This window comes from Onychostoma macrolepis, chromosome 04, assembly GCF_012432095.1.
Source record: "Onychostoma macrolepis isolate SWU-2019 chromosome 04, ASM1243209v1, whole genome shotgun sequence".
Lineage (NCBI taxonomy): Eukaryota > Metazoa > Chordata > Actinopteri > Cypriniformes > Cyprinidae > Onychostoma > Onychostoma macrolepis.
In genome coordinates, this window is record NC_081158.1 from 27,382,154 (window position 1) to 27,407,609 (window position 25,456).

At 37.8% G+C, this 25,456-nt stretch overlaps 1 protein-coding gene across 1 annotated transcript in view; it reads left to right on the plus strand.

Moving 5' to 3' along the window:
• The window catches only part of arhgef39 (Rho guanine nucleotide exchange factor (GEF) 39), a 46,151-nt gene that overhangs the window by 12,132 nt on the left and 8,563 nt on the right, over positions 1–25,456 (plus strand). Inside the window, 4 exon segments of the mRNA XM_058774092.1 lie at positions 758–896; positions 14,950–15,012; positions 17,760–17,888; positions 20,525–20,754. Of these exon segments, the coding sequence (XP_058630075.1) occupies positions 758–896; positions 14,950–15,012; positions 17,760–17,888; positions 20,525–20,754 (561 nt within the window).

The following is a 25,456-nucleotide window of genomic DNA, read 5'->3' on the forward strand; positions in this document are numbered from 1 at the left end:
GTGTTTTTCTTGCCTTTCCCTCTTTCCCTCCCTTTGATTGGACTTTGAGATATTGAGTATGTGTCTGTTGTTGTTTTTATTTTTTATTTTTTTTTTTTATTTTTTATTTTTTTTTTTTATTTTGGATGTTATGTATAAAAAATAAATAAAAATGTTGATAACAAAAAAAATAAAGGATTCCTCTCACAGCATGTCCAACATGCAGTGATTTAATGTTGCTGTGTTTCTCAGAGGGAGACCCCAGCTGCTTCGGCCATAAATGTTAGCCGAGCAGGTGTTGTACACGGTATGCGCCGTTTGAAGATGATGGATTGTTTTGTGTACTTGATATGTTTATTTATTATTTACTTAGCACAAAAAAGTAGCACCAACTTATGCTTTTCTCAGAGGGAAGCACAATTCCAAACAAATTTTAAGTGATATTTTGCTATGCTAATGCAGACTCTGTCTGCCATTAGACTGACATAGTTTGTGTGAATGTATATTTAATAATGTAACCAGGGTTGCCTCTATTCAGAAGACAGCTTGTGATAAAAGAAAACAGAGATGTCTCGTTGTGCATGAGTGAGATTGAGGCACAAGCGAGACTGAATGCACAATTCAATAGACATCATGCCACATGCATCATCTTACGGGGGTGATACTGTTGGTGGGAGGTAAACAGTGTTATCGCTAGCATTATCAAATGTGCTCTACTGTTGTATCAAGTTGTTTTCATGGAAGCAGATCTTTGATTCATGGTTCATTTCCTTCTCAGGTTCAGGTGAAGAAAAGCAAAGCCTTCAGACGGTTTAAAAAGCTCCAGGAGTCCAGGCCTGAGTTCAAGCAGCAGAAACTTGAGGATTTGCTAACGCTTCCTCTTCAGCGCATCCAGCAGTAAGTCCTCAAGTACACATGTGACAGTATTTGAACTTTAGATTCAACAGTTATTGGTTATCAGCAGATATTAGTTTTTTTATTTTTTTATTTATCGGTTATTGGCCAGTATTAGATATTTAATTGCGCATGCTCATTTACACTACATTTGTTTAAATCTGTTTTGGTATAATCTAGTGCTTACTTAAATGTATTATTTATGTAAAAACACTAATAATTTAATAACACTTTAACACTTTAATCTTTAGCGAATCTCAAAAATAATATCCACTTTTCATACCATACAGTATAATGCTGTGATGTCTAAATTAACTTTATGCATTTAAACAAATTTTTTTTTTGTTTCAAGTGTTTCATATATATATATATATATACAAAGAAGTATGGAGTTTTAAAATGTATTTATCAATGTTATTTATTTATCGGTTATTTATCTTTTTTTTTTTTATTTATCGGTTGTCATCGGGCAACATTTTTATTTTATATTATCGTTTATTAACCGGTTTAGAATATCTAATTGTGCATGCTATTTTCTTTTATTTCAATATTTGGATAACATTTACCCATATCTAATGCTCACTTCAAGATTAAAATGTACTAAAAGTTATTATTTGTGTAAAAAAAACAGTGTTAAATTATCAGTGTTAAAATCGTTTTTTCATATTATGCATTATAGTGCATCCCTAGCTGAAAAGGAGAATCATTTCATAGCAGATTTTTGTGTGTTTGTGAAAAACTTTATTACTTATATTTATTATATATTTCTACTTTATTTATCCATTTGGTGATGGTAGCGGTGCATAAAGGACACACTTCACCAAAAGATGTTTTGATTTTGTGCTGTTTAATGGACTCCTCAACCACTTATTGCAATTGACGTGCAAAGTTTTCCTCTAATCTCAATAAATGTCAGAGTACCTCAGCCATTGAATTTTCAAGTAAATGAGATGGATTGGTCAGCGGATGTTTTTTGTGTATTTAAAGTTTAAACCATCTGCTTTGGTGAGGAGATTATGGGATCGACAGCATCAACACGATGGCAGCATTGAAATGCAGTCAGTTCTTGATAGGAATGTAAAGCGTTTTGGTTATGCATCAGTATCTTCTGACACAGGCCAGTCTACTTCACAGTCTTCTGCTCAGCTGTCAAATCACTCTACAACTTCACATTTTGTTGATCACACTATGTGGATTTACTTTAAAGAAGGATTTTGGGAATCATTTGATGGCATGATAACAGAAAGCTGTCACCACCGGGTTACGGTTTTCATGCTTGAATTCTCCATCCGTATTTCTTCGCTTTGGAGGAGTCAGTGCACGGCGCGTACCGAGCCTCTCAATGACAGACGTAATTATTGTTTGATGTCGTGCTCACACCTGCCTTCAGACTGTCCAAGAACTGTCAAAATCCCTTTTGTTAAGCCGCCGATTTTGTTGGCTGTAATTTCATGCGGTCGTGATCTCAGCCGTTAATTAGTGTAACAGGGTGCGAAATGAACTAGAACATGCTTAAGAGCCAGAGAAAATTACATGGCATTCCTTTATCAAGCTGCTCGAGTCCATCTTAATTAGGCTTTTATGTCACTCCTACTTATTAAATGTAGTTTCCAACATGAAAGAAGACAAACACAATGTCATTCTTGCTATGACAATAATTATGTCTTTATATTTATTCTTCATAAGAACATTCCTCAGCTAGCGCCCACCTGTCATAGTTTTCATTCATTGGTGGTGCCATATGCAAAATGGCAATCCTGTTTGTTTACAGGCCCTCTTTATGTGTCTTTGTGCATCCGTTTTGGGTGATTTGATCATGATTTTACTCCTGTAGTGTCCTTTGACCAATGTTTTATCAAGGAAAGTTTATGTTAATTAATATACATCACTTACTTTGTCAGTGATTCATGCTTGTTGAGAAAGCACAAAAAGTAAACCAAAAAAGATCAAAATGTGATGCATTGTAATTATATTTCTCAATGCAAACATTGAGATAAATGCAAACACCAAGCTAAATGCCAACATGCAGTATTTTAAAAATGAAGCGACTTCCCCAGACTTTATGGACTTAAAGGAATAGTTCACCCAGAAATGAAATCATGTCATTATTCATGTTGTTCCAAACCCATAAGACCTTTGTTCATCTTCGGAACACAAATTAAGATATTTTTGATGAAATCCGAGAGCTTTCTGACCCTCCATAGACAGCGACACAGCTGACACGTTTAAGGTAGTAAGCACAGCGTTAAAATAGTCTGTCTGTGGTTCAACCTTAATTTTATTGTTATGGACACGCATCAAAGACTTACATGGAAGAGTAGAAATTGTTGAACAAAGTTATTTTAGTTTTCTTTGCGCACAAAAAGTATTCTCGTAAATTCGTAACATTGCGGTTGAACCACTGATGTCACATGGACTATTTTAATGATGTCTTTACTACCTTTCTGGGCCTTGAACGTGTCAGTTGTGTTGCTGTCTATGCAGGGTCAGAAAGCTCTCGGATTTCATCAAAAATATCTTATCTTACATCTTTGTGTTCCGAAGATGAACAAAGGTCTTATGGGTTTGGAACAACATGAATAATGACATTATTTCATTTTTGGGTGAACTATCCCTTTAAAATTAAATGCATAAAGTCATGTTAATTTTGAACAAAAAGTTAAAAGGGAAGAGCTGGCACATTGTTGCTCTCAAGTAGACTATTATTGAGTAGTGTGCGTTCATTTTTTTTAATTATTATTATTTTTAATGAATATTATAATTCAGCATGGATGTGCTAACTTGATCAAAACTAACAGTAAAGACATTTATAATGTCACAAAATATTTTTATTTTTCGTATAAGGTTGTTGTTTTGAAATTTCTATTTGTCAAAGAATGCTGAAATTTTTTATCACCGTTTCCACAAAAATATTAAGCAGCACAGCTGGTTTTAACATCGATAAGCGATGTGCACAAAATCAGCATATTAGAATGATTTCCAGATTAATGGCTGCTGAAAATTCAGCTTTGACCTCACAGGAATAAATAACATTTAAAAATATTTAAATAGGAAACAGTTGTTTTAAATTGTAATATTTCACAATATTACTGATTTTACTGAATTTTTGATCAAATAAATGCAGCCTTGGTGACCATAAGTGACTTCTTTCAAAACATTTTTAAAAATCTTAAAGACCCCAAACATTTAAACAGTAGTGTACAGTATTTTTACACTTTTTCAGATTTTTTTGGACCGCTAGTTGTTTTCTTTTGAAAGCAAATGAAACCGGCAAAGTAGTGCAGTGGATGAGTCATTCCTCTAGAATGCATTATTTTTATGCAGTGTAGTCACATTCACTCTGCTTTTTAAATGTGATGTGTGTGATTTGACCACATAACATTTTGTACTCCATTTATACCTGTTTTGAGCACTGACCACTTGTTTTAAGATCACTTAACACCGGATTCAAAAGATGCCTTTTGAACGAATATAAGGTATTTTCTCACTGTTTTTGTCCCGCCGGAAAACCATAGGACTTTGTGTCGCACCCTGAATTTTCTCCACCCAGTTATCACAGAGATATCCTCTAATTTCCCTCGAAACTGCCGAGCGCTGACATCTCAATCAGCATGTTCAAAGACGCCCTTGATCTGATCTCATCCTCTCAGGCCCTGATCACTGTGTTTCCTATTGTCCCCCCATCGATTCTGCCTCTCCGCTCTCGGAAAGCGAGGACGCACGGGGGGCGCGTAATTGTATGATGATCCTAAGTGGCACGGCAGAAGAGCTCCATTCTCGGAGAGTGCAGATAATCAGGAGTACCGCCTCTTAACGGGGACTCGGGAGGAAATTGTTGTCACTTATTGGGCTGGAGGATGATGGATGGCGAGGCTGGCTGTGTGTGGATCATGGTGGCTACTTAAGACGTGGAGCAGGACTGTTGGGAGGGAGGATAAAATCATTCCTATTATTAAACGCCATTTACTGCAGCTGCCGAGAAGAAATTCACGTTGTGTCCCTCTCCTCTCAACTCTTCTACTCCCTGTGGTCTTCCTGACTACAGATGGATATTTTGGTCAATTTGTCTAGCGTCAGACAGATGAATGAAGTCAATAAGCAGATAATTATTTCTGTGTTATGGGCATTATTAAAATTCTAGAAATTTTGTCTCAATGAATGTAAAATAAAACATTAAAACTAGTTATTTTAAATGGTAAAAGTGAATTGAAAGTGACCGTATAAAAATAGCTTTTCATCTGTCTATCTATCGTTCTATCTATCCGTCTGTCGTTCTATCTGTCTGTCTATCGTTCTATCTATCCGTCTATCATTCTATCTGTCTGTCTATCGTTCTATCTATCTGTCTATCATTCTATCTATTTGTCTATCGTTCTATCTGTCTGTCTGTCTTTCTATCTGTCTGTCTATCGTTCTGTCTATCGTTCTATCTATCTGTCTATCTATATGTCTGTCTGTCTATCGTTCTATCTATCTGTCTGTCTGTCTATCGTTCTATCTGTCGTTCTGTCAGTCTATCCAGAGTTATGTCTAACCATCATTCTTCTTTCTATTCATCATTGTCATTCTATCTATAGTTCTATCCATTGTTCTGTCTAGCATTCTGTCATTCTATCTTTAATTCTCTCTGTCTTTCATTCTGTGTATCATTCTATTTACCAGTCCATCATTCTCTCTATCCTTCTATCCGTCTGTTTTGTTCTATCGGCCTACCTATCATCACCGTTCTATCATTCTTTCTATTTATATCCATCATTATATCCACGTTCTTTCATTCTATCTTTCATTCTGTCTGTCTTTTTTATGTATCATTCTATCTGTCTATAGTTCTATCATTATATAATTCTCTCTATCTATTATTCTGTCTATCCATCATTCTATCTATTGTTCTGTTTATAATTTTATCGGTCTATCCATCATTCTGTCTTTTTTCTGTCTGTCTGTTCTATCACTTTTAGTGATGTCTAGTCTAGTATTCTGTAATTCTGTCTTTCCTTCTATCTGTTTTTGCTCTATGTATCGTTCAGCCTATCCATCTTTGTCTATCCATTGTTCTGTTGATCTTTCTTGCTGATCTTTTCTCTGTTCTGTTTTGTCTATTTTATCTGTCATTCTATCTGTCTTGCATCATTCTATATATCGTTCTATCTATCATTCTGTTGGTCATTCTATCTGTCTGTCTATCGTTCTATTAGTCTATAGTTGTATCTTTCATTCTGTCTGTCTGTCTGTCCATCATTCTATCTGTCTATCTATCGTTCTATCTATTTGCAATAGACAGATAGACAGGCAATTAGAGTTTTTTTTGCAGTAAAGTTTTTTTTGTTTGTTTTTTACACTATATTCAAAACTTTATTTGACACTTTGATTTTCTATTTAAAATGACTGTTATTTGAATTTCAGTTCATTTTAATTCTACTTCCTGCATTGCAATTCTGCATCCTGTTTGCTTTCTTAATTCATATTCAGACTAAATACAAAAAAATAAATTGGAATTAAAAGGTGTTTATAATTCGTAGATGCATCATACTGTAAAGAAGTATTGTAAATTACACTGTAACTGATTACATTTCAAAAGGAAAGCCCAGTTTGTATTTGGATTATATGAAATCTTCCTGTCCATATACCCGACCATGAATTTGATTGTCTAGTATTAGTTCTAGGTGGTTTAAACCTTATAGTATTAAAACGGCGTGTTTTTTAACACACTTGTACAGCTCTATAATGGATTTGTACGTTCTCAACATCGACATAGAGAAGTGCCATATAAGAGGTTAATCCTTCGCTTTGTGATGGAACTCGTCGCTCGGAGCGGGTCAGAAGGTCATGGCCGCGTCTCTTTTACATGCAGAGAGCCTCAAAAAGCGGAGGAGGACTCGTGTTAATGGAGCCGAGCCATTATGTAGCCGATAGTGTCAGGGCTGTTATATGGGCCTGTGCTTACACAGCAGATGGGTTCAATTCAATCGGTGCTTCAAACATAACATAATGAGGAGTTCAGAAGGTTTTCTCGCCGTTTGTGTTTGTTTGCAAAGGTGTTGATTGAACTCATTTAAAAGCAGCTTTGTAGCGCTGTCCTCCTAATCGTGGTTTCTGTGCTATTGAGACGTCGCTTTTACATGGAAGTTGAGAGGTCACATCCTCCATATCTATGGTTTAGTCTTAAGACAAGACCTCGGGTGAACTCACCTCCTCTCTTCTTTGATCTGTTCAAATGGGTAATGCTAAAGCTCACTTGTTTCGATTCAGCTGGAGACTTGAAGGACTAGGACGAGCACTACAGGATTCTTCAGTCTTGTAAAAGCGCTTTTTATTTAATATATTTACTCTCAGAACTGGTATTGATCCCCTAAATATAACATTACCCTCATCTCGTCGTCCTTGATATGTTGACCTCAGGTAGTGATTGCCTTCTACAATGCTCGGTTCTCAAGCAGAAAAGACTTATTGAAATTCTTGGAAGCTATCAGACAATCTACTTTATGTCTTGTCTTTTGTTAATTAGGTTCAGGCACTTGGGAACAGTCAAAGTGCGGTGAAAACTCGTAAAACTTTTCTCTAACTGCTTGTCATACTCGGCTTTGGTGGTATATACATCTAAGCTTGTTATTTTGTTTATTAAGATCATTGTTTGTGTGCATAGCATGTTTTCTGAGCACATATCAGTTCAGAGGGAAATTTATTGGAGTCCAATTAGCAGTTTTAATGTACTGGAAATGATTACATTTGCTTTGGATCCAATCAAGATGACTTGTTTGTGGGTTACTATTTCAAGAATGCTGTAACTTAGTATTATGATTGATAGAGGACTTTTAAAGGGATTGTTTATGCAGAAATGAAAATCACATCATTATTTGGTCATCCTCATGTTGTTCCTTACCTGTAAGAAGATATTTTGAAAAAAATCATTTTTTTTCATGTACACTGAAAAAAAAAATGGTGTAGAAACAGTTTTCACCCAGAAATCGCAAGTAAATTTGACAATTACAATAAAAATGGCAAGTAACGCACTAAATTAAGCGTGAAATTTTGAAGTAATTTTGTTTTGTTTTTGTGTGCAAACTAAAAACAGAGCAAATTCTTTGTTGTTTTGCTTATGATAGTAGATCCAGATTATTTTATTTAGTTTTATTTTATTTTATTTTTTTTATTATAACAAACAGCAAATAACACATTGAATTAAATGGGAAATTTCAAAGTAGAAAAACTGAAATAATATTTTCTTTCTGTAAGCCGCAGAGATTTGTTTCCATGTGTGCACACTTACTAAAAATAGTTTATTTTATTTTATTCCAAGTAACACACTGAATTATTTTCATGTAAAACATACTCAATAATCAACAGCATATGTGATGAAAGTCAGTGGGCTCCAGTGTTGTTTTTTGACCCCATGAACGTTCATGATATAGACAAAAACAGTTGTTCAAAAAATTATCAAAATGGAAAAAATGTTATACATATTTGAAACAACGTGATGACAGAATTTTCATTTTTGCATGAAACCCAAATGCAATCAAAAACCTAAGTCACGTGACTTTCATCGCACCTCAGGAAAAGCCACAGTGTTCATCCAATCCCATTGTACTGTGAACACAAAATGCATTTTGTTATCATTTGTGCTATAATTTATTTGCAGAAGTTGGCGACATCTTGGGGGCTTCAGAGGCGATGTGCTCATACGTCTGCAGCCATTAAAGAGCAGTAATTATGCAACAGCCAACACCGTGTTCAATAACCCATGCAGGAGCCTGACAGTGGCTGTTGTCTCTTAATTAGGAATTTGAATCCTTAATGCATGTATATAACGACAAATAATTAGACAGATATTTCCTCCCTCTCCTCTCTTTGCTGACATGTACGCGTAACTACCGGCTGACCTGACGTATCTGCTGCGGCGGGGGGGCCGGAGGAAGAGAATGAAAACGTGAAGCTCGTTTCATCTGCATATTACAAAGGAATTAGCGCGGCAAGGCGTCCGCACCGGTAACTAGGCCAGCGACGCTTTCTAGCGCTCCTCTTCATTAGAATATCTGAACTGTTATAAATACGGTTCAGATTACGTTATTGTCTCGTTATCTTCTCTTTGCTTTGCACACTAATGAGTGGGACAGGGCAGCTAAACGAGCGAGTTCCGTTTACATTATTTGGAATGTGCTTTAATAATGCTCATTAGGCCGTTCCCTTTTTTGTTACTCTGCTGCTTTAATTAGATTTCTTTCCCCCCCTACGCCTCTAATAAGGGCATTCGTGGCTGATAATGCCTGTAATGTATTTGTTACTACAAGATGAGACAAGAAGAAAAAGAAGTGAGATTATTTCTCTTTTTAAGTGCCTTTTAATAGAAGGAGGCTTAATTGGGGCTTGTTTGGTTTGCTCTTTTCTTTCATTTCTAATGAGTAATACGCTACTGCTCTAGTTTTTCCCATGTTCAGAAAGCCTGTTTAGTTAGGTTTCATTTAGGCTGTTTGTAGGCCGTAGAGAAGGTTTTTTTTTTTTTTCTGAAGATTTGATCAAGAAATTATATTATCTTTACATTTATCTAATTTAATTTAATATTTCTATTTTTGCCAAGACATTATTATTATCATTATCATCAGATATTTTGTAAATTTCCTACCGTAAATATAACAAAACTTAATTTTTGATTAGTAATATGCATTACTTGGAACTTAATTTGGATAACTTTAAAGGCGATTTTCTCAATATTTTCCAGATTTTCAAATAGTTGTATCTCAGTCAAATATTGTCCTATCCTAACAAACAATACATCGTTGGAAAGCTTCAAAAAAATGACCCTTAATGGTTTTGTGTTCCAGGGTCACATAAAGGAAAGTCTAGAGATGATGTATGATGTAGTATGGATTCATATCTGGTGTTATGCGCTCATATGCACAGCCCTCTCTGCCGAAGTTCAACTTGTAATGTCCTCATACATGAAACAGTCTCATTTCCTCCCAAGTGATTGCTGGGAGCATTTTGCCCTGGCACCCATATGTCTGCTTTAAACGATGCGTTTAGGTCCTGACCTGATAGAAGGAGCAGGGAGAACGAAGAGCGAAACACTCACAGACAGAAATCAATGGCAGTTGTCAATGAAGTCCAAGGTCATCGTGCCCCCCTGAACCAATAGATTAAGGGAGCACCCATTTGGCAGAAGTACTTTTAGGTGGTGACAGAGCATTTGACATCTCCTCCTCAGCAGTGATGGACTGTGCATTATCTCTTTTCCATGGCTTTTCGGGTTTCATGTTACTTTCAGCCAGGTAATAGTGGTGTATTATCAGCCGATATTAGCTGCGTTTGTAACATTTATTTAAAGCCATATTTCACCCCCAAATAAAAATTCAGTCATCGTTTACTCACCCTTATGTTGTTTTAAACCTGCACGACTGTCTTTCTTCTGTGGAACATAGAGGAAGATAATTTTAGAAATGTCTTAGTATTTTTTTTCTTTCTTTGTTCATACAGTGAAAGTCACAAAAGAAAAAAATGTCATACAGATTTGAAAATATTAATATCATCAATTTGTCAGTTAACAGCCATTTTTTATATATACTGTGTATATATATAATATATATATACACACAGTCATGGCCAAAAATATCGGCACCCTTGGTAAATATGATCAAAGAAGGCTGTGAAAATTAATCTGCATTGTTAATTCTTTTGATCTTTTATTAAAAAAATTCACAAAAATCTAACCTTTCATTGGATAATAAGAATTTAAAATGGGGGGAAATATCATTATGAAATAAACGTTTTTCTCTAATACACATTGGCCTCAATTAAAGGCACCCTTTTATTCAATACTTTTTGAAACCTCCATTTGCCAGTTTAACAGCGCTAAACACCTGACAAGAGATCAGAGACCATTCAAAACACAACCTCCGGCATATTCAGTTATCAGACACGACTGGAACTTCAAATGGGACTGGCTTCTATGGTCAGATGAAACAAAAAAATGAGTATGAGCGATTCCAGAATCATTCCAGACCCTTTAGATTCCCAGCTCCATGTTGATGCTTCTACTCTTCAGTTCACCCACTCATTTTCTATAGGGTTCAGGACAGAGGACTGGAATGGCCACAGTAGAAGCTTGGTTTTGTGCCCATTTTTGTTTTTGAGGATTGTGTTTGGATTATTGTACGGTTGGAAGATCCAAACATGGCCCATTATAAGATTTCTAACAGAGTCAGTCACTTATTGATTTTTTTTATCTGTTGGTATTTGATAGAATCAGTGATGCCATGTGTCTAAACAAGATGTCCAGGACCTCCAGCAGAAATATAGGCCCACAACATCAAAAATACAGCAGTATATTTCATTGTACACATGGGGTACTTTTTATCCCTGTGTTCACCAAACCCATCTTGAGTGTTTGCTGCTAAAAAGCTCATTTTTTTGTTTCATCTGACCATAGAAGCCAGTCCCATTTGAAGTTCCAGTCGTGTCTGATAACTGAATATGCTGGAGATTGTGTTTGGATGAGCTAGGAGAAATCTTCTTGAAACCCTTCCAAACAACATGTGGGTGCTGTTTGACAATTTTTTTTTTTTTAAGGTTTTCTGACCCCGAGACGCAACTATTTTCTGCAGTTCTCCAGCTGTGGTCCTTGGAGAGTCTTTAGCCACTCAAACTCTCCTTCTCACCGTGCATTAGGACGATATAGACACACGTCCTCTTCCAGGCAGTTTCGTAACATTTTATGTTGATTGGAAATTCTTAATTATTGCCCTGATGGTGGAAATGGGAATTTCCACTGCTCTAGCTCTTTTCTTAAAGCCACTTCACTAATTTGTGAAGCTCAATCATCTTTTGCTACTCATCAGAAATATATTCTTTGGTTTTTCTCATTGTGACAGATGATTAAGAGAATTTGGGCTTTGTTTTCCCTCCTATTTATATTTCTGTGAAACAGGAAGCCATGGCTGGATAATTTCATGTTCATAATCACCCTGGAGTGCTCAAAATTGTGAATATGAATGGGAATATACTTCAGAGATATTTTACTCATAGGAATTTCTAGGGGTGCCAATAATTGTGTCCAATGTGTATTTGAGAAAAACATTTATTTCATAATGATATTTCCCCCTATTTTAAATTCTTATTATCCAATGAAAGGTTAAATTTTTTTTATTTATTTTTTTAATAAAATATCAAAAGGATTAACAATGCAGATAAATTTTCACAGCCTTCTTTGATCATATTTACCAAGGGTGCCGATATTTTTGGCCATGAATGTGTATGTATGTATGTATATGTGTATATATATACATAAATCAATAATATTCATTTATTTATTTATTAATTAATTAATTAATTCATTATTATTTTCAGCTTATCGATATCAACATTTTAATACTGGTGCATCCTTGCTAAGTATTGGATCATGTTCAGTCAGTCAGCAGCCCTTTTTTAATTTTTAAATTTAATTTATATTTGAACAAACTACATACAAACTCAAATAAATTCTTTTTTTTTTTATCAGACATGAGTTTATCAGATTTTCTTTGCAATGGATTTTGTTAAATATTAGATCTTTAAATCTTTAATATATTTCATAAGAACAGGGATCTAAAATGTAATCAGATGAGGACATCTAACGCTTGCATATGGCAAAATTATCATAAATAATGATTGAATAAATGAGCATGCACATGCCGGGATTTTTCAGCTTCAGCTTTTAATATGAGAAGCTTTGCAGGATATCCCACAAGCCCTGCTGTGAATAAATACACATCCTGTACTCTAACTGACTGTTTTGCCTGAAACTGTTTATCAAATCACCTCTAAACTCCTGAGAGGGAGGGAGGGCCGAAAAGGAGGAGTCAGACGTTTCCTTCTCTCTCTCTCTCTGTTTGGCCTTGTAGTCTCAACCTTTTAAAATCTCTCGTCAGAAGTGGAGTTTAAAGGATGTGCTCCTCTACCCCCCCTCTGTGGTTGTCACAGGTGATGGGTGACATGGGTGTCTTGGCGGCTGCCACCACTGTTTACATAATTTCGACATGGCCGCAGGGAAAAAGAGACTACGGCTGCAACGATCTTCACTTCACACTCCTCCAATTAGAAAGGCCTCTGCTACGCCGCTTAGCACGGCTCTCGGGGAACGGGAATATTCGAGCTTAACTTTTCAGCCCGCGGGGGAGTCACCAAAGAAAGATGCCATGGTGCAGTTGAGAGGACGTTTAAGACAGACTAAAGATGCCCCAGTTTATCTGACAACATCTGAAATGGTGGACGTGTCGTGGAATTTGGTGCCAGAATTGCTGAGAATGTTTTGTGAGCACTGAAATGTATTTTTGAAGTCAAAATCAGTCTTATTGTGAAGCATTTTTGGCTGAAGTAGTACTGTATCAAATTACTGTAGTAATTACTTACCTTTTTCAGTGACATCACCTAGACCACATGGGCCATTGGATAATGTTAACTGGTACACCCATTTTTCATATAGAGAGAAGATATAGTCTTGCCATTATTATTATTGTTATTATTATTGTTAAATACAGGGATGCATGATATATATAAGTTATTTACTTTTTATTGTATCATCCATAGATATGTAATGGCCAATATTGGATTTTTAATTTCTACTATTATTATTATTTTTTAACATTGTCTTTGAATTATCTAGCCGCTAGATAATTATAGATATAGATTCTAGCAGTCTCTTAAAATAAATGTTATAATATAATAATTGTGTCTAGTGTTTTATTTGTATTTTTACTTATTTTGACGTTATATCATTCACTTAAAGTGATTTTTTTTTAAAGCAAATAGTTTAATATCACTGTTAAATGTAATTTATAGCAAGTATCGAAATTAATTCAAAATTTATTTAATTTTTCCTATTGTACATTTTAACAGTGATGCTTAAATATAATATAATAAAATAATTGAATATAAATAATAGTCGTGTTTTATTCATATTTTCATTTTTATTTATTTTAACAATATATTCTAGAATATAATTAACATCAGTGCATTACATGAAAATAATCATTGGCTTATCTGCATTAGCCAGAATTATTATTATTTCTTTTTTTCATTTTAATATCATATTATAGAAGTAAAATGGTAGTAACCACTGTCATATTATTATTTTATTTGTTTTTCTCATATCAATTTCCTTTTTTGGCTGTATTTTTATTTTGAATACAATTGATCAAGCTTCTAGCATTAAATAAATGGCTTTCATTACGCTTAATGAATGCATATGATAAAGTTTCATGGTTTTTGCCGTAATGCATATTTGATTGCTACATTAATTGCCTGCATACACCTGTGTAATGGTAATGCGCTCCCTCCAAAACTTTTCAAGTTCCACTGCAATCAAAGTACAGAAAACTGTAGAGAATCGTATTCCCAATTGTGACGATACCACAGAGTCGAACTTTTTCTGAGAGCCTTCTCATTTGAAAGAGGCCTTTGATGTCTCTAGTCGCTGGAGTTCTGCTTAAGTGAACTGTAATCTCTGGCATTAAGACTCGCTCTATCTTTATCTCCATCCCTGAAACATGAAATGAATTACCACCAAATTTTCTCCTCTCTCAATTTGGCCCTCACCTTGCAATAGGGGTCATTTCCTTAATTGGGCCCTTGATTTGCCCAGCCATTTATAACCTTTTTGTGTCATCAGGGGAGAATACCACAATAATCAATATTTAATTTTTTTTCTGAACAGAGGTGAATATAAAGTTTGACCCCGTGCACTTGTTTGTGTGACCCGGACAGAAGAAAGTACTTTCTCATTTTTCTGCCTCTATTTTTAAATCCTTTCCTCATCCTCATTGTGCCGCTAAATAGCACAAAATCTGTTCCGGAGAAAGCAGAAATATGGCACATTAGTGTAATTTTGTAGGCTGAATGGCTCTTTATTCCTTCTCAAAAAGAAAAGCTTTTTTTTCTTAAACGCATCTTAATGCGAGTGAAGTCGTCTTACGTTGACAGCGCTTGTCCGACCTGCTTACCCTGACACGCCGAGATCGGTTTTCTCTTACGCTTTAAGGGTGTATTTATAGAAACGTTGCATTAAGCCTGTGCCGTGTTTTGTTTATTTGTTGCTTTTTTAGGTACAAGCATTTTTGAGGGACTTGACAGAGAACACCGGTCCAGACAACCCGGAGTTTCAGCAGCTTTCAAGTAAGAGGCACTGCCGTCTCGCAATTCGACAAACACTCTCTTATCCTGTTAGCGCTCTGTGACAAAAATGTTGATGGGTTTAGCCTGTCTAGATTTTTTTTATTTTTTTTATTATCTGTTTATTGTCAGGATCTGTATCAAGCTGCGGAATCACATTCACCCAAAGTCACACTTGTTATGCTTGTCAAATTTGCTTTCCACTCTAGTTTGTCACTTACAGAGCAACCTAAAAAGAGATCACTCAACGTGTTTGTGATGATGAGGTGCTTTGCGGAGATAAGCATTGCGGAGGATACCATGGCCTGTTGAAGAAGGTGCAAATGCTGAAATCGTTTCATACGGTGCCAAAACAAACCTGCGTCTTAAAGGGAAAAAAGTTTTTAAGCTGGCAGCCGAAAAGACAGCCTCCCTTGTCTTTGTTAGGGTGACAAAGAACAACTCTGGGCCCCTGTTGTAGCGCTCACGCGTTGTTATTGTCACCGGGTGGCTTTGCTCGCCGAGGATGAAAGTACGGCAAAGCTTAACGTGAGTCTAAATTCTCGATGTGGATTTTGACATAATTAATAGGGACCAGATCAGAGGATATCAACCATGCAAAATATAAATAAATAAAATCTCCGGCATCAACAGAAGCCCCGATAATGACTCATTTCTATCGTCAAATAAACAGCAAATCCGACTTAAGAGCCAGTGTACACAAGGAATTATTTATGTGTATCAATTAAAATCTCATTGGTTGCTTGCTGCTTTTGCTTACAAATTAAAACAGCCCCTGATTCTAAGATGAAGGTACATATCCAGATTTGCCCCTCCATTGCCTCTTCCTCTTCTCATTAGAGCGGCTTTTTAAGCTCACTAGCTTTTTTTGTTTTTTTTTTTGGAGAGGAAGAGAGAGAAATAGAAAAAGTTTCCTCAATCGGCCTAGGCATATTGTAAAGGGAATTATTTAAAAACAACCCCAGACAAATTATATTGTATCTGATTAAGCAAACTGGCAGTGAAACTCACAAGAGGCTTTGTTGTTGTTTCCCAGTTTTCTTTTTGTGTTGATTTCACCATCCCCCTTTTATTGCTCTTTTTATTTTTCTCATCACACATGCTCACGTATGCAGCAAAACACCACTGTTTTAATTATCATAATTGCAGCGTTCGTCAATCGCGTACGTTTTGGAGCGCTAACTTCTGCATTTCCCTACAGCCAAGTATCTCCTCAACCCGTTCGCGAAGACTGTCAAAGGTTAATTAAAAAAAGTTAACACTCGAGAACTCCTCGGACCGAGTTCTGTTTAAACATACTGAATGTCTAAAATAAAAAGACAGAGAGAAAGTGTTCGTAGAATGTGGAATGAGATGGTATTAATAATGCATCAGCCGTAGCTCTGTTGAAACACAATTATAGAGAGGGTTTTCTTAAAAGGGAAGGACTGAGAGACGTACAGAGAGAGGCCCAGTCATCTCTAAACAGTCACTTTGTTTGGTTTTGCTTGTAATTGTTCTAAAGATAAGCGACTCAATTAGGCTGTGATTATTTTACTATGAGGCAAACGCCCCGAGCGCTGTTCATTGTCTGAATTGTTAGAGTCAATGAGACCAAAGCTGGGTTTAAAATTAGTATCCATCTGCTTGTTTGTGTTTCTTTTTTCTTCTTAATGAGTTGATGATGTCTACATTAGTTAATGAATTCCAGGCACGGTAATTGGCGAAATGTTTTCTCAAAAATTTTAGTTGCAAACTAAGAAAGTACCATCTGAAACTCTGAAAACGAGTTCACTCTATATTATTTAGATCACGTTTTGAAGCTTTTATGTTGCACAGCTTGCTTCCAATAAACCAATGAACCACAGAAATCTGTTTTGTACAGAAACCGTGTTTATCAGGCAAACAGAAATACAAAAGTTTCAGATGAAGTATGAAGGCCTTGTGCTTTTGATGGCTAGCACAACATCCTATGGCAAGGTCTTCACCCAATCAGTGGTGTTTGGATGTGTTAATGCACCCTCATCTTTCTCCAGGGGGTTGATGGTGAAATCAAACATTGTGTGGAGGCCAAAAACAAACTGTTATTATCATATGCAATAATGCAGTCTGCATAATGCATGAACGCCTATGGGTGTGCACTTATTAGTGTGTCACGCTGTTGTATTACTTGTTTGACGCTCGTAATAAGTTCAAAATTGCATAAATAGGTTACACTCTTGTTCATATTACTGTAATGAACTGTGTGTTCTTTTTTGTGGAATTATCAAATTATACAGTTATGGTAATGATTTAACACTCTACAAAGAAGTGCATATATTGTTATTTACAATAAATCATAGATTTGCGTTAGATTAATGCTATTAGTACACAAAAAAATTATGCATTTGAACATGTTCATTACTCAATGTATCTGTGAACAAACGCTAAAACTAATGCCAAACACACAAGACTGAAGCTCGTCACTTTTTGACGTCAAAAAATGGTTTGAAATCTGGTTTCAGGTGTACCGACTAACCTGAGAGCTGCAATAAGTGCATTACGAAGTGGAATGCACTTCCTCCAAGCACATAACAGTGATCTTCATGTGAAGTGTTTACCAAAATGACAGAAAACTTATAAACTGTGTCTTTAAATGTAGGCAGTGTGAAATGCTTCGGTCTTTCATTGTGTGCTTGGCATAAGGAAGAATTTTTAGTGTTGTGTTTAGAGTTTGGTTGTGTCCATTCAGTCCCTTTCGCTGTTTTATGCCATGTGCCCTTTCGGTGCAGAGGCAGTGAAAGCCGTCTCAGAGGTCGCCCAGCAGATCCAGGACAACGCTCGCAGCCATGAGAACCACCTGCAGCTGCGCAGAGTCCAGAAACAGCTGAAGGGCCGAAAGACCAGAATCCTGACTCCAGGTTAGAGACTGTGATCTTCCATTCTTTTTATCTCCCAGAGCTCCGTGGAGAGCCAGAGAGTTAAGCGGATGAAGGAGGTCAGGTGGAAGAGTGTGGAAAAGTAGTCTTGTTTAAAAGAGACCCAGCTGTTTGCCCATAATCAATAGAGGCGATAGCGGGAGGTTTTGTTTTCACCAGCCACAATCGCAGTCTCCGACGAGAGAATTAACTAAATTTATCGACAAGTTCTCACGGCTAATTGGTAATGGAAGGGAAGTGTGCCTTAAGTCAGTTCTTTCCATCTTTCTTCTCTTGTGCTACTTGTGGAGTGGAGGTCCTTTCTTCCTTCTTATTTATCCCAAGGGAGAATGCCCACGTGTGAAACAAAAGAGAAGGAGATGGAGAAGGAAGGGGGAGAGAGAGAAAAAGACAGAGAGGGCCTTGTCGTGAATGCCTTGGCCTGCCAATCTCCCCCAGGACCAATTAGCGCCTCTCCTCATCTTGTGGGCCGGCAGATAAAAAGGAAGCTGGGAGAAAGGGAGCGAGAGAGAGTGTGTGTGTGCACAAAGGTGGTTGGAAGGCTGGCGATGAATACCCAACGAGCACTGGGCTCATTTCACACAGCGCCGGATGTAGGAAGAGTGTAAAAAAAACCCTCTCATCCTGTTTTTCCAGGACTCTAGAATTCTACCGAGGTCCTTTCTCTTGTCCAGTAAGGCTTCTTTTCTTCCACTTGCACTTTTTCTGACTTCAGAAGGCCGAACCGAACCAGGCCATCCTAGCTTATCTCACCCAACCCCTCGGTTTCCTCAGATGTGCCCTAACGAAAGTGATGCTTGACAGTTGAGACGCTTCGGAGCCCCTGAACAATATTAAGTGGCCGGCTTGGAGATAAGGGCAGTGTAATTCTCAGACGCAAAGCTTGAATCAATGGGACATTGATACGGCAGACAGACTGTCTGTTTCCTTGGAGTCCTCAGCAGGACGTTGCCGCCACCACAGCTTTCCAAGGGCCAAGCCGAAACTATCTGGCCTACAGAGCGTAATAGAAAGACAAAGAGAGAAAGATGAGACCGTTCCATGCCCCTTGGATGACGCTACATATGAGGATATTAATTGGTCAGTTAAGTGCAGATGATTTCTGCCAGAAACAAATCACCAACCAGTAAAATCATCAGCTTATACGTTGAAAGTGTGCTACTCAAGGGGGCAATAAAGTTACATTCAAATATCTGTGCCATTAATCCAGTTGTGTTATTATTCAGGTAATTTGTAATGCTCTGCCATAACAGTTGTTGGCCTAAAAGAGACAACTGATTTACCAATTACCATAATTACATGATTCTGACTTGGATAAAGGATTCAGATGTCAACATAGAAATTACAACTTGTGTACTCTGTATGTTCAGACTTTACATCCCATAATTACGGCTATTCCGACATGACGCGAATGTACTACGAATATAGAAGACCGATTACTCCTACTTGCAGCGATGAATCCAGCATTGTGTAATTGTAAAGCTTGTATTGCTTGCATAGTAGAATATTTTTCAGCCTTAAAGTCACAATTGTTCATACAATCGAGTAACCTGAATCAGAACAAAACTTTAAAAAGAGGGCTCCTGGGCTTTGAATACTGTAGATGAACACCTGAATCCCCTTTTAACTGACATGAAAGGGTAACCTATCCAACAAAGCCTTCTCAAAATTAACAATGATCTGACTTGCCATTCCATCACTTTCAAATCGAGAAATGCTTTTATGTGTCTCTGGGTCTTTGGCATGGTCACATCAGGAGGACCCCGGCCGCTTTGTAGTGCAACCTTTAGCACCCTGCAAACCACTAGGTCCTTTGTAGCTGGGCAGAGGTGCTCTTTGACAGGGAAAGTTGAAAGCGTTCAACATGAAGAGGGGGATCTCCAAGTTCCTGCTCTTTGAACTGAGCCGATGAAGCCTTCCTAGGATATGTCAGTCCAAACCAGTGACGGGTATTTGAGGCATACAGATTCACATTAAACAGAAGCGGGGGTTCTTTACCGTTATACCTGTGGACAACTTGATGTTTTTGGCACTGGATGTCTTGTTATTGAGTTTGTACACTTGTTAGCATTGTGGATGTGCAACCGAAATCGGCAGGCGTGACTATCCTGCATGATCCAGATAGAACTTGACCGTGTAAATGCATGTAACCAATTTAAAGAAGCCAAAGAAACCATTAAATCCAATCTGCACATGTCGCCCTGGAGTATCACAGAATGTGTCTTCGTTGTTGCCTCATATTAAACCTGTGGCATTTTTAAAAAGCGGTTTGACCCCTACTTGACCCCTCTGCTAATCATAGAGTGCTTGTCTGTCGCTCAGAGCATCCATTTTGAGCTCCGCGCTCTTGCTATCGCCAGAGCTGCAATCACAAGGTTCACTGGGGCAATTAAGGAATCAGTAGCAGGAATGAAATTTCATCTTATCTATCCAAATGTCAGCATCTAATTTACTTTCCATCATACAACTGCCAATCACTGAGAAGGGAGATTGGTTGTCTCTTTTCCGTCTCAAGTCATGTAAACCTGCTGCTTTTTATTCTCTGCTTGAAATTGACTTTTTAGGTAGACAATAGGTAAGTCCTTCATCCATTTGTCTGTTATCTATTCTCATCGTAGGGAGGTGGTACATTCGGGAAGGCTGGTTAAAGACAGTGCCCCCTAAAGGCACGGAGGCAAAACCCAAGATGTTTTACCTGTTCTCTGACATCCTGCTCCAGGCCAAACCGTGCAGTCCCATACATCCTACCAATGGGGATAAGTTTGCCTGCCAGCGAATCTACCCATTAAAGGAGTGCACAGTGGATAAAGTCTTCGGCCACACCAAAAGCCAGGGGGGCCTTATTAGTGTAAGTTAAAATAGCTATGTTTATAGTTCAGATGGATTTATTCTTGTTCATAATTCAGCTCACATATTTTGGTATGATTCTTTTTTTATTTTCATGGATATTCATAAATTTGAAGTGTGTTGTTCCTGACCCACTAACTTCACTAAAAGTCACGCTGCACGAGTCAATGGCATGTTGACACTTTTCTAAGAAATCAGCTTACTATTGGCATGCGTATGATTGTCTTTGCATTTTGACGGATAATTGGCAAAAATTGTTTTATTAAAAATACTAACATTTCATCTCCATTCCACTCATGTGTCCACGCCAGAAGTAGACTGGGGATTTGGGTGAACTTAAAATGATTGAATGCACAGTACATTGGATATTATTCTAGTAATTATAATTGATTTTTAGATTCTGTAATCGATACATTAAATTTTCATTGGTGGATCAATGCATTCTTACAACCCCAAGTGTTTTTTGGCAATCTGTGGAGTATAACACACTTTTATCTATTAAAATTCCTCATAGGCACTCTTCAAATCCATCAAATATATTTTAACCGTATGTCCCTCCCCACACTTATTGTTCTCAGAATGACTTTATCTGCAAGTTAGCAAAAATGATCAATTTATCATTCCCCTTCTTGTGCTAATTACTCGAGTTCCTCATAAGGCCTCAAGTTTTAATGTCTCCACATGGCTTGATCTCTTTCCAGGTCTCTGTGCTGCCGCTGTGTGACAAATTATGTCTAAACGATCTCCGCACTCTCATGAAACATTCAGACGAATGTATCGTACACCACAAAGGGATTTATTCCACGTGGTTTAGTTGGTTATAAAATAGCATAAATCTGAGAACTAATATACAATTATTTATGATACATACTCATTAACTACATAAATACAACTTAAAGATGTAGGAGGATATAATACTTTACAGCATTGCGTTGGGCAGTTGGGCCACCTGCTCTAAAGAAGTGTGGGAAGGCGCTCGCATCACTCCATCAGATTAGATCACAGATCCATCTCTTGCGCTCGGCCGCTGAATGCATCTTCCCGAAACCCTGTCAGGTGCTCCGCACTCCTCTCCTCTCCCCCGCCTGGGCCGAGGCCGAGGCTGCATATTATCTAATGGCTAGAAATGGCATTTCATTAGCCTGTTATCCCACAGAGGCCTCAAATGCATACTCAATAGCATTAGGTGTAATTTCTCATAAGGACACATTATTGATCCCGGTTCCACCCGCCTCCCACCTGGACCGAAGGGGAAAGAGGCTGTCAGCACTCTCTGGCCCCTCCCCGGACGGGCCGTGAAGAATTAAAGCAAAATTAAATTTGACAGCTGGAAATGCCATGGCAATCTATATGCAAAGTTTGAAAGTAGTAGTAGTAGAGGAAAATGCGCTATGAAAATTTTGGCTCCCTCTCCCCTATCCATTTGTCTAGATGAGAGAGTGTTTGTATACGGATAATTTCTTCCCTCCTTTTCTCTTTCTCTCGCATTTCCCATCTTCACATCCCCCTCCCTTTTCGTCTCTCCATCTTCCTCTCGCGGCTCCCCGTCTTTCTTCCTCCACCTCCTTGAATATTATTCTGCATCCATGACCGATTCCCTTTGATGTATAAATAATCAAGTGAAATTATGTGCGTCGAAGAGGCTCCGTGCTCCGCCGTTCATATTATACAAAGTAATTTCTACCTAAGAGGGTCAGATTTCCTGACAAATCCCTAATTACCGCATCGCAATAGAAGTGGAATCTATTTGTGCATAAATCAGGCCACCCGTCCCCCCATGCGGCGGACCCCTAATATTGCGCTCCGCTATGCCTCGCTCACTGAACTCGGTAATTAGATAATACTTTTGATGATGGTACATTTGAAATCTTAATCTATTTAATACCTAATGAGAAACGAGTGTGCCAGCCCCCCCGCCTCCTTAAAATATAACCGGAGCGTCATTACTTTTTACCAGGTGTCCATTAAAGACCCGGCTCTGCTCATCATTACCATTCCGTCCCCAGTCGTAATAAAGATTAGGCCTGATTATTGATATGCTGTCGGTAACTGCTGCCGTTTCCTCCACTCCGGCGGCCTCAGGTAAATGTGAAAGGTCATTTAATATTTTCAAGGCCCCAATTATAATCCACTCTAATGGGTCCCCGTTGTAATTATTCTGAGGATAAAGCCTTTGCCTTTGTTTGGGGTTGGATGGTTCCCGTTGTCTTGTTTGACATGTGTAATCTAGCAGTAAAGTCTCCTCAGTGCGGATGAGTGATGGTAATTGCTGTTGACTCAAGGATGAGCCATCTGACGGGAGGCGGAGAACGTGGGCCGAGCTCAGAAAACTTGTCCTCCAAGTGCAGATCATTGCCAAATTAGCAGCTGAGAGCATCAACTGGCACATCTGTGCGCCTTTGGGCTCGAGTGGAGAACATGTTGCTTCCTCTGCAGCTCCTTCATGGTTCTCGTTTTCGTGACCTATTTCGCATCAGATTGAAAATCAAATCATTAAACGCATTAAATTATTTACTAATGTTATTGACGATGTTCTTTAATGTTTTGTGAGGTGGAGTAAGTTGTCTCACCTTCAATGCTATGCGTTAAAATTCATCTTCATTTTAAGGCCAGTTTAAGCCTTTAAAATGCTTAATTGGGGCTGTTCGTCCTTTACATCTATAGGCTATATGCCTGAAGAACTGAAGTCAGTGCTGTGAATCATAAGATCACAAATGTTTGAGATTTTGAGACCATGGTCCATGTAAACACTGGAGGCAAGGCTAACAAACTAGTTCATGGACGCCCTCTAGTGATCCAAAGGAATTATGTGCACAACAACATATATGTTGGTTTTTTAAAAGACATTTTACCATTCTCGAGACGTTTCAGTAAAAGGCAATATAATTTCATTATCACATATATGTATGTTTGTGTGTGTGTGTGTGTGTGTGTGTGTGTGTATATATATGTATGTGTGTGTATATATATATATATATATATATATATATATATATATATATATATATATATATATATATATATATATATATACACACACACATATATACATACATATTAGTGCTGTCAAACGATGAATCGCTTCCAAAATAAGTTTTTGTTTACATAATATATGTGTGTGTACTGTGTATATTTATGATGTGTGTGTATATATAAAGGCACACACATACAGCATATATTTTGAAAATATTTACATGTATTTACGTGTACATATTTATATTCATATAAATTATATAATATATAAATATATTTAATATATACGTAACATTTTTCTTTAAAAAAAAAATATATATATATATATATATATATATATATATATATACACACACACACACACACAGTGGGTACGGAAAGTATTCAGACCCCTTAAATGTTTCACTCCTTGTTATATTGCAGCCATTTGCTAAAATCATTTGTTCATTTTTTTTTCCTCATTAATGTACACACAGCACCCCATATTGACAGAAAAACACAGAATTGTTGACATTTTTGCAGATTTATTAAAAATGAAAAACTGAAATATCACATGGTCCTAAGTATTCAGACCCTTTGTTGTGACACTCATATATTTAACTCAGGTGCTGTCCATTTCTTCTGATCATCCTTGAGATGGTTCTACACCTTCATTTGAGTCCAGCTGTGTTTGATTATACTGATTGGACTTGATTAGGAAAGTCACACACCTGTCTATATAAGACCTTACAGCTCACAGTGCATGTCAGAGCAAATGAGAATCATGAGGTCAAAGGAACTGCCTGAAGAGCTCAGAGACAGAATTGTGGCAAGGCACAGATCTGGCCAAGGTTACAAAAAAATTTCTGCTGCACTTAAGGTTCCTAAGAGCACAGTGGCCTCCATAATCCTTAAATGGAAGACGTTGGGGACGACCAGAACCATTCCTAGAGCTGGCCGTCCGGCCAAACTGAGCTATCGGGGGAGAAGAGTCTTGGTGAGAGAGGTAAAGAAGAACCCAAAGATCACTGTGGCTGAGCTCCAGAGATGCAGTCGGGAGATGGGAGAAAGTTGTAGAAAGTCAACCATCACTGCAGCCCTCCACCAGTGGGGGCTTTATGGCAGAGTGGCCCGACGGAAGCCTCTCCTCAGTGCAAGACACATGAAAGCCCGCATGGAAGAACTCCAAGATGGTGAGAAATAAGATTCTCTGGTCTGATGAGACCAAGATAGAACTTTTTGGCCTTAATTCTAAGCGGTATGTGTGGAGAAAACCAGGCACTGCTCATCACCTGTCCAATACAGTCCCAACAGTGAAGCATGGTGGTGGCAGCATTATGCTGTGGGGGTGTTTTTCAGCTGCAGGGACAGGACGACTGGTTGCAATCGAGGGAAAGATGAATGCAGCCAAGTACAGGGATATCCTGGACGAAAACCTTCTCCAGAGTGCTCAGGACCTCAGACTGGGCCGAAGGTTTACCTTCCAACAAGACAATGACCCTAAGCACACAGCTAAAATAACGAAGGAGTGGCTTCACAACAACTCCGTGACTGTTCTTGAATGGCCCAGCCAGAGCCCTGACTAAAACCCAATTGAGCATCTCTGGAGAGACCTAAAAATGGCTGTCCACCAACGTTTACCATCCAACCTGACAGAACTGGAGAGGATCTGCAAGGAGGAATGGCAGAGGATCCCCAAATCCAGGTGTGAAAAACTTGTTGCATCTTTCCCAAAAAGACTCACGGCTGTA